The sequence below is a fragment of the Anopheles ziemanni genome, chromosome 2, assembly GCF_943734765.1.
Source record: "Anopheles ziemanni chromosome 2, idAnoZiCoDA_A2_x.2, whole genome shotgun sequence".
NCBI lineage: Eukaryota > Metazoa > Arthropoda > Insecta > Diptera > Culicidae > Anopheles > Anopheles ziemanni.
Genome location: NC_080705.1, coordinates 75,616,750 through 75,632,210, shown reverse-complemented (window position 1 = coordinate 75,632,210; position 15,461 = coordinate 75,616,750). Strand labels below are relative to the sequence as shown.

The window sequence follows — 15,461 nt, the reverse complement described above, 5'->3', positions numbered from 1 at the left end:
ACTGGTTTTCTTTTACTAAATTTTGTACTTCGAATCTCTTTTTCCTCCAGAAATATAAATTCTTCTTCATGATTCAAATCAGTGTGACAGTTAAAAACTAATTTTTGTGTGTTTGATCACAAAAGTCTTACTTGTAAATTCCAAACATCTTGATGATAATTTTTTTACTTCAAGACTGATTCAAAGCATAACAAGTGTTTCGTGTTGTTCAAAACAGAGCTTGATAACATTTCACTGCCTGTTAAAATCGTGTTGCGACTTTCGCACTAAACACTGAGAAACGCTGTACATTCTCAAAGGATGTGTTCATGTCTATTTTCTTTTGTTGTCTCGTTTTCCTCAGGGGTTGATATCCCTCCAATCGCAACCCGGATCCGCTCTATAACGTAGCACCTCACTTCCCATAAATCTCGATCGTGAAGTTGAACCGCTGATACGGCTGAGAGGTCAGCTTGAGCGTCACGTTCGCCTGGTTAAGTCCACCGGAAACGATCGCTGCATATCCACCCTTTCCAGCCGGCACATTGTCCCGTGCGTAAATGGCCGTAATGTTCGGTGCCCGATATGCACCCTGTGTCGTCAGGATGGAAGATGGTGGAAAATACATCAGATAAATATTTGCAACCTTTTAAACCTCGCATGTTTCAAGGGATTTTATAAAAGGCACCCTTGTATGAGTGCGTCACCTACCGACGACGGGAGATAACGATAGATGCTGCTCTTCTCCGGCACTGGCAGTGAATTGTTGACGACAACGGCGTAATCCAGTCGGCGATCTCCAGACACACGGCGGCCCCACTGGCGACTGTCGCCGTAAATCAGTGCGACCGAAACGCTGAGGAATATCACCAAACCGTAAGCAATGGCTTTCATTGTGATTTCTGCGTAAAGTTTTAGGGAACTCAAAACAAAATATTGCGGTTGTTGTTCCCGGATACACTGCACGTATGGAACTGAAGACTTTCAAGCCAGTTTAACGTGTCTTTTTATATTGATAAGACCTTGTGCAGGTGTTGGTGAAAGTTTGGACAGCAAACACTCTACACAGCTCGCATGTTCACTAAAATGTTTGTACTTTGTTGTACGAGAGGGCAGAACGTTTGCCTTATCACAATGTACTTCAAATCTGTCGACGGCGTCAGCGAACGACCAAGAAAGCATGCATGCGCGTGTGCAATGGCAGATTGAACCTAGAAGAAGAAGTTCCAACGCCGTAGGGCACTTCAATGGTGGTCAAGCGTTTCTGATTCACGCTTTAGTCGCCACTACTTTCGCTTCTGTCGTACCAGACGATGAGTAACTGAGCTAATGGGTGGCCCATGCAAGGACAGGAAGGCAGCAAACATATGTTTCCGTTACCATGGAACAATTTACAATCTGCCCTCGGCCCTGTTTCTAGTTTCACGCGGCAGCTTTGCGGGACGAAACGAACCGGAGGTTCAACAAGTTTATTTATGATTTTTCCGAGAAGCCATACGTTCGATCGTTCAGCGATTGGTTTATTGAGAGTTAGTAGCAAACATGCGCACAAATGACAACAAATGAAGAGTCAAGGATTGTGATTTTCCTGGGAATATAAACGATTAAAGAACCGATGTTTGAATCGTCTTACCTTGAAATAGACCGTGTGCAACTTGTTCGAGGCTAACGTTTGGCAATGGAATCGAATTTTACCGCCACAACCACACCGTTCTTTCGTACGATACAATTTCACTTAATCACTTCACAAACAGAATTTTACTTCCCAACACATTCCACCGACACTAACTTTTTCGCACTGGTAAGGAACCGACTTTGCACTTTCGTAATAATTTCTCTAACTCATTATTCGTTTCACACTTTTGCACCAGCAATAACAGACTAACCGGTAAACTAAGGGCTATGAACAAGGGTGGGCAATCTTAACCATCCAATTTTCTAACACACACTTTTGATTGTAAACTATCACTTGAAAACTATTATTGATTTTACTAGCACGAGGAAAGTCGATTTGTTCCTGTGGGCTACCTGTCGGATGCAACTATAGTAAGCAATATTGAAAGTTGCTCTTTCTAAATTTCTCTTTTAGGATAAATTGACCGAGTTTTGAATATGTTGGTTTACTACCAAGTTGAACAAATTGGATCTAGCTGGCTTAAGCTTAATTCAACTAAATCTACTATTTCCACTTGCTAAGTGTGATTTCACTACAGGATAATTTTGAGAGCTGCAATAAGAAAAAGAAAGCAAAATATACATTAATCATGTGAAATACTACTTTTTACCATCACTACAAATAAATATTTCTTTAATTTGTTTACCACACAGAGAGCAATAAAACAATTTTCAGAAAACTAGAACGCAATTTTCTGGGCTATGTATTCGATTAGTTTAGTTGATTACGCACAAAATGTGATTACCAAGCCTTTTTGGATAGTAGAGCTTTGTTAACTCAGATCGGTGTTTCTATTGTTGAATTTTATATTTTTGCTAGTGATCAAATATCCATTATTATTATCACTTTTTCAATTTTACTTCAAACCAAAACGTAGAGAATTTGTTAAAAGTTGGCAACTAATGGAGCTCAATCGTTCTGCAGCCTTTCCCAAAAGAGAACTTAATGTGTTTCGGGTCTTTTGCGGGTTTCCCAAAACGCAACTGGAACGCTTTAAGTCATCATTATTTATACTGCTGATTTATGCTAATTAGCTTAAGAATTCTTCCTCGAGCCTGCCCTTGCTCGGGATGGCTCGTACGAACGCTTCCATACGTCCCAGACGTCGGCTCCCATGGGGCTTCCACGCGCCGTCGCGGATGAATGGAGCGACACTTACTTTCACTCCACCGAAAAAACAAACCCCCATAACCATCGTCCGGGCCAGAGAGTGAATGAAAATTATCCAAGCATCAAGCTGCGGAACGAAATTTCGGTGGGACGGTTGTCGTTTCCGGTTCTCTTTTTATGCAAAGTATTTTGGAGCTCAATTCTTTCTTACTGCTGATCATCGGGGAGGCTTTAGAATATTGCCGCAATAGCCTAACGAAGAAAGGAGCTGTAAATTTGCTGCTGATGGAACAATTATCCAATTTGAAGTGAGATTCAAAAAAATCGATTCCGATTTGCATAGTTCACCTTCACCTGGCGTACACTAATTTGGTCCAATTATAATATCATAAATTTCACGATACATTAAATGTTGCTCCAGAACCCGACTCAAGAGAATCGGATGTAAAAAAAATGTATTCGCATTAAAGGAAAGAAAATTGGTTGTGCGTCAAACATTTAATGCTTAGTTATTAAGGGAACTTGCAAAATATCAGCTTGTTTCACAATTCACAAGCATTAGCGACAACAACTTTAACGAAGCTATGAATAGTTTTCAGAGAAAGTACCTCTTCTCTGACTTAACACTTACTCTTGTAATTCGAATTCTACTAACTTCGCAAAACTGTTTCATTGTATCCAACGGGAATGTAAAAGTAAACGGATAGTTATCTAGCAATTATTTTAAAATTTTTAAGAAAAATTGTATCCAGAGAACTTACGATCTGAGAGAAATTCAGAAGAAAAAAACCAACTACTATCCACTTTATCGCAACTTACTCCTGTTACAGTCAAGAGCCAGCAATCATCAATCATAATCAAGAGCCGCATATGGCTTTTCGCAACGTGTCAACGTGGAAATTTTTGGGAAAACCACAACTTTAGAAACCCCCGGTAGACCCAGAAAACAAATTGCCACACGAACGCTGACAGGCGGGAAAACCTTCGTCAGCGGAAAAATCGCCTAATGAAACTTTCGAAAAATGGAAACAAAAAAGCGAAAGACCCTTCCAAAGAGATTTCGGTTTAAAAGCCATTCGCGAATGACGAATGCGTCACAGGGCTGTGGGTCAGCTTTTAAAGATGAAGCTGGTATAATATTTGCATACACGCTCGCGTCGACCAACAAAGGATCTTCCCCGTGTGGAAAACCCATCGTATCCGAAGGCAGGAAGCTAAAAAGTCAACAAGATTTCGAGTACGGATTCAATCCGTTTCCTTCTGCACCGCAAGGCAGATTAAAACGAACGTTCCGTGCTCGTTGGTATTGTGCCCGTTTCGTGCAAGCGCTATGCCTGGCCCTTCTCAACGACGAACTCCGTTTTCCATCGTTTTTCCACTCGCACAGTTTTCATAACACGTCACACGAGATAAATAAAGGCCGCACTGCACCTGACGGTTGGCATCCACATCGCTCTGCGCGTTCCACATTCACGCTACTATCCTGACTTTCTTCGTGCACCATCATGCCAACGGAACACAAACGGATAACGGCACCAGGGAAGAGAGTGGGGAAGGGACGGTGGGATGCATGAATTTTTAAAATGCAGTTCACCATCAAGGCTGGCACCCCATTGCTGCACCGACGAGGACGATTGGAAAACGAGTTCAAGGTCACCTGTCACAACACACGAACAACAGCCACACGTCGCGTCGCTAGCATCCGACACAAACACACCGACAGGCGGGTGTGCCTACACGATTTCTCGGACATGTGACACGGCCTTTGAAAATCTCGTCCGTTGCGAGTTTGCATACACCGTGAATAAATTAAGGCGAATTTTCTTATTCAGTACGTTCAGAGCAACCAAACACCACTGCACTCAATTATCTTTTAGGTTTTCCCTTTTCTTGGATGAAACTTTCGACAACATCCTTGCGAAACGGACAGATACTGATATGGTAAACACATCCACCATCAGCTGTCACTTCTTTCACTCGCGTTTCACAGATAAAAAAGCGCACACTGGTGGTAGTGTGATGCTGGAATGTTTTCAACCTCTATTGCGTCACTTCTTTCGTTTTCCTTCACAGACATACACACACACATGCACGCGTCCACACGCACAGCTTACAGGGTGGCACTGTCGCAGATAAAGAAAAACACAATTCCTCCCGAACGGTTTCTCATTCCTGCGTCCATTGCAGTAACTAACACTTGCAGCGTGCTTTCAATGCCGTCTTTGATGCAACCAGTCAAGGACTAAAACAAACCATAACCGTGCCTCTGCTTGTACCACTTTTCTTGTTCCGCACTTTTCCTCTAACGATATCGGTTTGCTTTCCTTCACTGGAAAAACGGTATTTTTAACGAGAATCCTACGATGCATCAGGTCTTTCAGCGGAGGAACAGGATCAAAACTAGCAAAAATATTCACAACAGAAAAAACAACAAACTCTGCACGATTTTCCTCTTCCCAACGCAAGCGAAAGAAAGATAAACATGCCCCACCAGACGTCTCCATTTGTGGCGTCTCCATCTGTGGTGTCTCTTTAGCAAGCATTGCGACAGACGTACGCGCGGGAAAAAAGAACATCTGGACACAATTTAATCCTTCACGCAAATGAAGGATTGGATACCATGCGTTTTTTTCATGCCAATGAATTTAAGTTTTAGGGTTGTGAAGTATATTCAAGCCATAAAATGGTGAATCATTCAACTCATCGTCGGTAGCATACTGTCCTTCCACCTTTATAAACACTTACTCGCAATCGTGCTGCTCGGGTACGGTGGAAAACTGCACTCAAAACGGAACACACGGACACAGTGTTTCACGGTTTTTCGCTCTATGATCGGCGGCAAAAAACGGTAATCCAACGGACCGCACCAAATCTACATCTCGACTGAACGCTCGCCACTGAACGCACGACCGCGGAACGTATTCGAAATTCGTTGCCTCGAGGAACCTGCTCTCTGAGCATAATGTTCCCACACGTTTCTACTTTTCTCTCATCGCCAATAAAGGGGAAAAAAGTCACGTGAGATGGAGATTCCGTTACGACTGGAAGCAATCCTGGAAGTACGGTGACATGTTCGTCGTTATTTTGACATTTCCAACTCCGTGCGTGCTCCGGCAAGGATGACGTTCGCTTCTCTCGGAGCTTTCGGGCGGCTCGGACTTTGTGTCCGTGACAAAAAATGACTCTCCTTTTCTCTCTCCGAACAAATGGTCCACCTCTCAGGCGCTCCCCTCATATCAAGCAGAGCAATTCGCAGAATAAACTATGATCACGTGTTCGCTACCACAAATGCCAAAGGTTTGACATTTGCGTGGGTGGTATAGCGATCCGGGAGAGGAAAAACTTGCTCTAGGAGAGTTTTCCAAAATAAGTGACAACACCGTCCTCGGGCGGACGGGATGTAAACAAAACATAAAAAAGGTTTACTTCCAGTGAGGGTTAGAATAAACGCCACATAGCCCACATTGTTTCCCACAACTGTTTGGAAGCTCGAGAACGAGGAAAAGCTTGTGGAAAATTCGCGCGATTCCAAGGGCATGCGCCGGACGTCCGTTGCATCGTGCCACGAGAAAAAAAAAACACATTTTACCAGCGAAGTTTTTGTACATGGAAAACACATGGGTCAACGCGAGACAAAGAGACACACGAACACAACGAGTGTAGGAACCTGAATTTTTGTTTCTTTGTACAGAGCCACTTTCTTTTAAAGGTGTGGTAGTGTACACTGTAAAGTAAAATTATCCCACATGTGCAATAAACAGGGAATTAAAATGTTTAAGACATTTATTCGCATTAATTTTGAGAGCGAAGTTGTTGCTTTAAATATCGGGAAAATATTCTCTGCACGCTTCATTGTTTTAATCAGCAAAACAAACGTACCACATTGCATAAACCACATCAAAGGTGTCAGTTGGGGGTATACAAAATTCGATCACCCGGTGCATCAATTTCGTGCTTGATACCACATTAAACAATGTTACTCCACTCAATTCCCACCTTAAATGTGGATTCCATTGTTTTTCTTCCATTCGTGCAAAACCAAATATTTCAAATATTCGCGCATTTCCCTTCCACAAACTCCCAACCACCCTCCCTCTCGCCCAAATCACCACCCTCCCGCATTCGACGTGAACTGAGTACGTCAGGAATTTAAGGAGAGTTTTGCCATTGAAATTGTTTCACATTTCCACCACATACCACTCGTCAAAGCATACCTGTTGAGGTACGCTTGTGTTTGCTGTTATTATTTCAATCCCCCAAACAACCGAATCGAAATAGATTCCCACCGTAGCCCGGGGTCATTTTGAATTGGACGCATTTCGTTGACGTCAGTGAATGCGAACGCTCTAAGGGACGAGAAAAGGAAAATCCGTCGTGATGATCTCCACGTTTCACTCTGTTATCGTGGGATGCAAGCGCATTGGAATTATTGAACCGAAAAATCCTCCTCCTCCTACGTGACAAAATAATTGCCATTCGGACAGTTTCATGCTTGCAGCTAATCCTTGGAGGGAAAAGAAAATATAAAGCAAACTTGGAAAAAAAACCAAGAGGGGAAAAACAAAAGATAATCGGACGATGAGAAATGATTTTGCTAGATAGTTTGTTTCCAGGTGATCGCCCGACGTCACGTTCCTTGTGGCAAGTAACACACATGGGGCTTTGATTCCCGTTCCTTTTTTTATTAATTTTCCATTCGCCTGTCTGCGCGTTGGGAAAATGAAAACACATTGCATCTCGTAACACTTTGACTCGCTGACAGCGTTCACATCCCTCCAGACGGGTGTCCGAATCTCGACATGATTCATGTTGGTGGTGTGGCTGTGTTTGTTACCGTGCGTGTGGTTATGTTGAACCTGCCACGTTAAGCTGAACCAGTCGCGTTCCGGAGACCGTTGACTTTGTTGCGAATAAAATGGAACTGAAAGAGAATGGTAAGAAAATATCCACACAGCGATGGGAAAGGTGGGAAAATCAAGCACAATCCCAGAAGAGCGAAGGAGAAACATACATTCATGCTCCCCCTGAGTGTTACCGAAGCCCTCCTTTCGTCGTAGGAGGTCATTGGAATCGATCTGACTGAAAAGCGCCTCGGAAATTCGTCCATTCAACACCGAGTTCATAGTATCTGTTAGTCTCGTCCTCGTCCTCCTCCATCTGACAGCCGCAAGATTGACCGGAAAACAGAGTCAAAAACAATGTCGAACGATTCCAAAACCGATTCCATTCCTTTGCCCTCCCGGTCAAAGTCTTCTTCAAAGGAAAACCCCTCCCCGTCATTGGACGTGCTTTTTCACAACTGACAAGTAAGCGAAAATCCTGCCAGAAAAGAAAGAGCCACAAATAACCAGCATCTATCCGAATCGTGCGGGAAAACAAAAAAAAACCGATGTCCTTCGAGCGACGAAACGTCCTTGAACTTTGCACCATCCTCACCTCCAGCGCTTCTCGCAGAGCGTGGTAAAACAAATGAAAACGATGGAAAACGAAAAAAGTCCTCGAAAAAAATGGGGAATGGAACGCTCCTCAATAATAATACGTACGTTCGTTTCGCGTTCTCTTTTCTCCACCGACCCGTGGAAAGGACGTGTGAGAAGGGATGGGAAGAGCTAATAAAAAGCAGAAAGATTAACGAAACGCCGGTGAGAACGGTTTTCAATCATAGGTTCCGATGGAAGCTGTAATGGGGCACCCGGCGCCCATCCCATACCAACTGGCATTCCTTACTTAACATGGTATAACATAACTCTCAACCATCGCACAGTGGGACTTTCCTAGCACAATCCGAGGTAAAGGAATAATACTATGAATACATGCGGGTGCGACATCATACCAAATGAAAAATGAATTAAATATCATTGAAGAGATTACACAAATTTTATATATGTGGCACGACATCCCCTAGTGGGACAAGGCCTCTCTCCGAAGAGAGTTTGTGTGACCGAAAGACGGTATATTATAGATCGGTGGTCAGCCGTTCGTAATACCGGAGGGTGCCAGACTCGAGATTCGATCCCACACCTGTGGTGTGGTGTTTCCTCGCGCTACCGCTGCGCCATGGGCACCCCCTTACACAAATTTTGTCTTCTTTAAATATTACCATTAGATCCAACCCTAAACTTAAATTTTGAATACAATTTCTTTTTGATACAGAAAAGAAAGATGTTATCTGTGATATTTCCTATCATATTGAAGTTTTTTTATTCCTATTTTTAAATTAAATGAATACATATTAGCGAAGGTTATGTTGAGAGTTCCAGCGAAGCGAATAGTGAATAATTGTTATGAATTTCATCCAAAAAATTTGATTTACGAATTGTTCAGAAATGAATTGTCACTGAAGGTACTCTGAAAACATATTTCCATAGATAAATGTTTAAACAAAAACACATTTTAATTGACCCTACATTATTTTTTTAAATCTCTAAAGTATCCTGTATACTATACAACATGTATTTTATTTTTTTTCCGATTGCTTTACTTCAACCCTTATCAAAATCTTTCAAGAACCATCAATTCTTATCATCTTTTTACTACGCATCTGCTTGATTGTTGGAAAATGTAACACTCCACTTCGTACCAGAATGCTTGTAAGATGTATAACACGACAATAGTAACACTCTTCGAGCCTATTGTGCATCGGTCATGCGAAGATGGTGGAAATATAACGACTCGGAAAAGAAATTTCGATCACGTTCCGGCGGCTCCTGCAACCCCCCCGGAAGGTAATCTGCAGTGTTGTTATTCCAGTTTTTTTTCTTCTCTTTATTAGTGTAGTTGTGAAAGCGTAGGCATTTTTTGCTGCGCCTTTAACCTAATTCTGGCTCCCGAGGATGTTCCGGTTGGCCTTGGGAAGGATAGAAAGTCGTCTAAAGCATCCATCCAGGAACAAAGTCACTAATGGGGAGAGGAATGTCGTGTGTTGTGCTTGATTGCTTCTATGTACGTGTTCGGTGAGATTATGTTTGTGTGTGCGGGTATGTGTGCGGATGTACATTGGGTTGCCTACATTCACCACCAGACATCCCATGTGGTGGAAATTCTTCACCCTCGCTAGATCAATATTGATTGTCTTTGGGGCAAATGTGGCCCTCATTCTTCGATTTGTCTTGCTTTATCATCTCCCGCTTTCCCGGAAAAGTTGCACACATGCCCACCGGCAGCCAGAGGTACCCAGATGCTACGCTGGTAAATCGCATCCGAGGACGCAAAGGAAGCGGATACACCCGAGCAGAACATCCTGTAACCCCGCCGGGACCCGACCGACGGCTAATGAGATGGAAAGCAAAATGTGTGTTGTTCCGCAGCTGTGCCCCGAAGGGGAGCGCATCCGAAGAGCCGGGCCGGGAACCGGGCCAGCGGATTACAATATTCCATCCGTCCGTTCCCGGAGCGCACCCTTCGATGGGGGTGTATGTGTTTGTGTTCGCGGAAACCGATCCAATATAATCCACAGGATGCCGGGGCTAAGGATGATTGAACGATGTGGCTCATTAAAGGCACCTTCGTCTTGCAGTGAGCTTTAAGTAAGCGCCGACGGTGACGATTAAAGCCCCCACTGTATGGCGTGAACCGATTTCGGGCTGCCCAATGGAGGCGCCCCGTCATGTGTGCGTTGGTAAATGAAGGTGCAGAAAGCTGCCAATATTTGCACACCTCGCCGAACGGCGGACAGACAAGATGAACGACTTTGTGCCAGCCGATCGAGAGGAAAACTTAAAGTCATCGAAACCAAATGTAAAGCGAGAGAAAACGCGCACACCTGGACGTCGGTTGTGATAAAGTAACATATTACGCGTGGTCAGGACGAACGAGAGAGAGTGGAGATTAATTCCACCGTTATTCATTCGCTCCTGCATGGCATGGTTTGCGCTATCAGACAAGAGATGCCTTCGAAAAACCCCACATCGAACTTCAGAACGGTTTGATTGATGAGCATTTCTATTATTTACGATGAATCGTACAATCCTATCGGTTGTGGTGGTCGCAAGTAAGTACAGCCTTGGAAACCGTCGTTTTCTTATCAACGCATTGAAGATTTTAAATCATGATTGTATATTGATGCAAACATAAAAGCACAAGCATTCCACCTTTTAACCATCTTTCATCTGTTAACATGTAAATTTATCTGCCATGTTGTTCATCCAATTAATGGAAAGTAAAACTTGTTTTACAAGTTTTTCTGATAAGAATATCCAAACATCTAGAAAGAAAATTTTTTAAAATTGTACAAAAAAGTTGTGCGATTGTTTTTTATTTTGTTTTCTTTAATTTGAGAAACTTGAAGAAATACAAACATACTTTAAAAAAACTATGGACAACGATTTTGTTTACACTTCATGTTTATGCATTTTCCTATATTTTGAAGGGATATTTTCGAGACACATTTCGTGTAATTTCATAAATGGACAAAATTATGTGTGTTGGAAACAGTTCGGACCCATAAGTTCGAACTCGCTCCAACAGCACCTGTAAGACGAAAAGGAAACGATATCAGCGTGAGAAAACCGATAAAAGCAGTGGAAAAGCAAGAAAAGGACTTACTCTGTTACAAGCACAAGCAACGGAAATAAAGAGTAAATTTTTGGCTTTTCTTTGCCACATTAGAAATTCCTAAGAATTCTTTTTATTTCCGCGCGGTTGAGAGTGTTTGCAACAATGTGTTTTTAAATCTATTTCTGACTTACATATATTATTTTAGTACTTTACTACTTGAGATAATATTAAAATCGTCACTGACATTAACACACTATCGACTTGTTCAACGCACTGGCCTTTCGAACATCAACATAAAGATTGAGTTTGAGAATTGCCTGAAGAACGAGCGAAAATGCAATCAAACGGCTGTTGGTAGATGACTCTTGCTTCAACCGCAAGGAAGGTAGGAAGCTATCGTGGCACCAGTTGGTGGTAATTCAATTTGCCCCGACATACAACGCATATCCCATCATGGCTTCTGACACTTTATGCTGATGTTCTCATGTTTGCATCTTCAAACCTGCTCTTGCATCGTTTTCCCCCGACCGTTTTCTTCAATCTCTTCGGCTGGATAATAAGTTTCTTGGCTAGCTTTTAGTTAAGTTATGGCACACACTTGGGAGGGAAGAGTATATTCCAAGGGGTAGAAAGTTTCACCTTCTCTCGACGATGTGTGTTGGTGGACACTGATTTGTTTGCTTCCAGCACATGCTGGACTAACCAAAGGAAAAACGTTCACGGCACAAGGACCTTGCGTTTGCATTATAATTTCCCTTCGGTACAGGTGTGAATAGACAAATATTATGCATAAAGACATGCTCGAGAAAGCCGCCTGCTCGAGAAAGCCGCTCCAGCTCAAGACACGAAGATAAAGATGGGTTTGAGTTTCTCAAAGAGCGAACAGAAAAACAAAACATGATTTTCCCAAGCCACCCCCCCCCGCCCCCCCCCCCCCCCCGGGTCTGCCAGTGAAGGTTGATTTATAGACGGTTTTATCCTGCCACCGTGCGCGAGCAGCAATTTATCATTTATCCGATCCGTCCCGCTCGGTCCATTTGCTTTCTCGTCCCACGTTTCGTCCCACCATCACCAACATCATCATCATCATCATGAAGACACGAGGCTAATGATGATGTCACTGTTCTCGGCGTCTCGTAGCGTATGATCCGACGGCTCCTGGTCCTGTCGTGTAACATGATTTCCAAGACGAGCCGTAAAACCGATGGCCTAGCAAACGTCATCCAGCGTTCGTCTGGCGCAGAAAGATGATTAAGTTATACGACCCGATCGATTGTGGGAGGAAGGTGAAAGGTGGGGAATGTTGGGCTAGCTCCAGTGTAAAATGATAGCTGTTTTCTTACGATGGCGCGCAGACGGAGCGCGACAAAAGGACGGATGATTGAAAATGGGCAGTTTTATTGGCTCATTTGGAAGCTTATTTACGCCAACAGTATTTATTCGATGAAGGATGGAATGAAATCATACCATGGGAAATATGAAACTCTTTCAAATGTGATCGTAAAGCGGCAGACTGTTTTACTGTCTCGTCTCATCAGGTGGTTGAACTGTAGTTAAACATAGCACTGAAGAACAAAATGGACAAGGGATATTAAGGCACAATAAAATTCCTTACTTTCATACTATTCCAAACAAGATTCAACAGTGTTCGTTCATCCATTGAGTGATTATAATAAAATTCCCTGAAAACCTTAATATTTCCCCTCGGTTGGTAATGGAAAAGACAAACTTTTCTCCGTATCCAATCCCAAACGCAACGAACCAAAACGATCAAGAAAAGACGATGGAGATAATCCTTCCTTTCACTCTCGTGGTGCTTTGTGCTCCATGGGAAGGACGCTGGAAAGATGACGTTCAAAGTGTAAACGGATTAGGGCGCGTTCTGTGCTCGGTGAAAGTACATCAACCCTGACGGCGTGCTGAAAATGTTTGAACAGCGCAAGGAAATCGGCCAGCCTTTGTTTTGCGCTGGCATCGATTTCAGTTCGCTTCATTATCCTTCCACCAGCAAAGCGCCCCGCAGCATTCACTAGAGAGTGCGAGTGTTGGATCCTTTCATGATTTATGTAAACAGTGTTCCCATTGTTTTCCAAGCCATTCTTGCATCATTCGCGATTCCGCCTGTTGTGCTGGAAGTGTTAAGAAAGGTGCTGTTTCTCGCCGCAGAAAAAGTATTTCTTTCCATCTGCGGTCCTTCATCGGTAAGTGAAAAGCAAAAGAACACCATCCAGCATCATCCGTACCGTAGAAAAGGCCCATTTTCGCCGGGAAAAGATGTGGTTATTAGTAGTCGGTTGTTTTTCCTACCACTTGATAAGTTTATTCGCTTCTCTGCAATGAGCATCTTCCACCGGCCATAGATTAAGAACCTACCTTCCGGCGTTCTTCCTTCAGCGCCACCAAGTGCTGACAAAGGAAATGAAGACAGTTCGTGCTGTTACATCAACTACACCAATACGGTATGGGGAGTATTTTTTGCCCTTTCCAAAAGATTTCTTTTCCATCTTCCCAAAGTTCCGATATTTTGCCAGTTTTCTTTGGAATGCGATCAGCATGTCGTGTCGGAAACCACCGAGCATCGACGAGTCAAAGATAAAACGGAGAGGAATTTCTGTCGGACACTGCGAAAACAGATAAAAAGGGAAATCACTTTTCCAATTAAAATGAAATTATTCATTAGAATCCACTCCCGGAGACATGGGATGTGATGGAGGCAGTAAATTTCCCATTTGTTTTATGTTCTTGCTTCTTCTAGAATGTTGCGTGTGGAATACAAAATTTTACTAATACTTTTATCATTAGAAAACTTTCTTCCTACCTTTTATTTCCAGATATAGGAGGGTCAACAAGTAAAATACTTACACTTAAAAACATAATTTCATTTTCCTAACCAGTTTCATTTGTAATAATAATGTGAAATAAAATAGCGTTATGGGTTTAAGGGAAATCTTTTTTCAATCCTTGGTTCAAGTCGCGTAAAACCCTACTAATTTGGCCAGCGTTTTACGACTCCAAGGCAAGGCCATTACGTCTTTGCCATAATTTGGCATAGCATGTATCTTTTTTCCTGCGAAAGGCCAACAGTCAGCGCGATGTAGCATGACCCCGACGGTTCCACCGTAGCGATGTAACGTTTTAGCCAGCGATCAACGGCTCCGGCGACCGGTCCGACCAGACGGTTAGAAATGTTCAGCGGTTTGTTCGATATGGTTGACGAAGCGTATGAAGTTCAACATCGATGAAATACAATGTAATGTATGAGGTGCGAACATATATGTATCACAATATAGTTAGCAATGTAATGTATTTTCGAGTAGCAACGCCTCAAATATTGCCGTACAATTTTAGGATGACACATAAACAAAGTTGGTTAACTTATGCTTTGCAAATTTTCATTTTCATAGAAATATTGTTCTATCGGTCAAAAAAACACTGGCAAATAAATCACTGAAGTTTCCACAGGTTTCCCGAATTAATACATTCTAAAATGACCACTCAAGGAGGTCTTTTGAACTATTATCATTTAATTTTCATTCGTAAAATGTTATTATTATTTCAATCTCATTTGAGATCTGTGAAGAATGTTAATGGTTGATTCATGTTTGAAACTCATGTTTACGACAACCAAATACTAAATGGCCGATAAATCATTCTACGGGAGTGAAGGGACCCAGAAAGCATTAAAGGGATAACCAAGAAAGAATGTTACATTCTAAAACATAAAAAAGGCTGTCCAGCCGTTAGAGGAATGATGCAATCAAAGCAGAATATTGCCATACGAGCGAAATATGAACTCGCGAGCTAAAGACAAGACAAAAACAACAACGATCCTAACAGCATTCTTTCAAGGCATCATTCGACCTTGATATAAAATTGGCACTCACTGAAAATTATGCACTGTCAAAACTATCCATTTAGATGGAAAATAAAGTGGTATACCTAATTGAACTCTGTTATCAAATTCATAGAATGATTGAACAAAATAATACAAGCATACAGAGATCCTTCCTGTTTTCGGTCGTTGCCATATGCGAACGGCCATATGTTTGCTCGCTGCCCAACTCGGAAGTCTTCCGACACATGTTCGCAGCATATGGGCACACTTCTTTTGCGTTCCACCTGAGCAAATCCCGCCGACACCGGATTGCCAGAGGCCCGGTACCGGTTTACGGACGAGGCCCTCGCCACGGCGAAGGCTCGC

General features: G+C 42.7%; 1 protein-coding gene across 1 annotated transcript; it reads right to left on the bottom strand.

The window, feature by feature from the left end:
* Positions 1-394: 394 nt before the first annotated feature.
* On the bottom strand, positions 395-873 carry LOC131281890 (probable salivary secreted peptide). The gene is made up of 2 exons (XM_058311254.1): positions 691-873; positions 395-571 (listed from the first exon to the last, which is right to left on the bottom strand). The coding sequence occupies exons 1-2, from the start codon at positions 871-873 to the stop codon at positions 395-397; spliced, it is 360 nt and encodes a 119-aa protein (XP_058167237.1).
* Between the last annotated feature and the right edge of the window lie 14,588 nt (positions 874-15,461).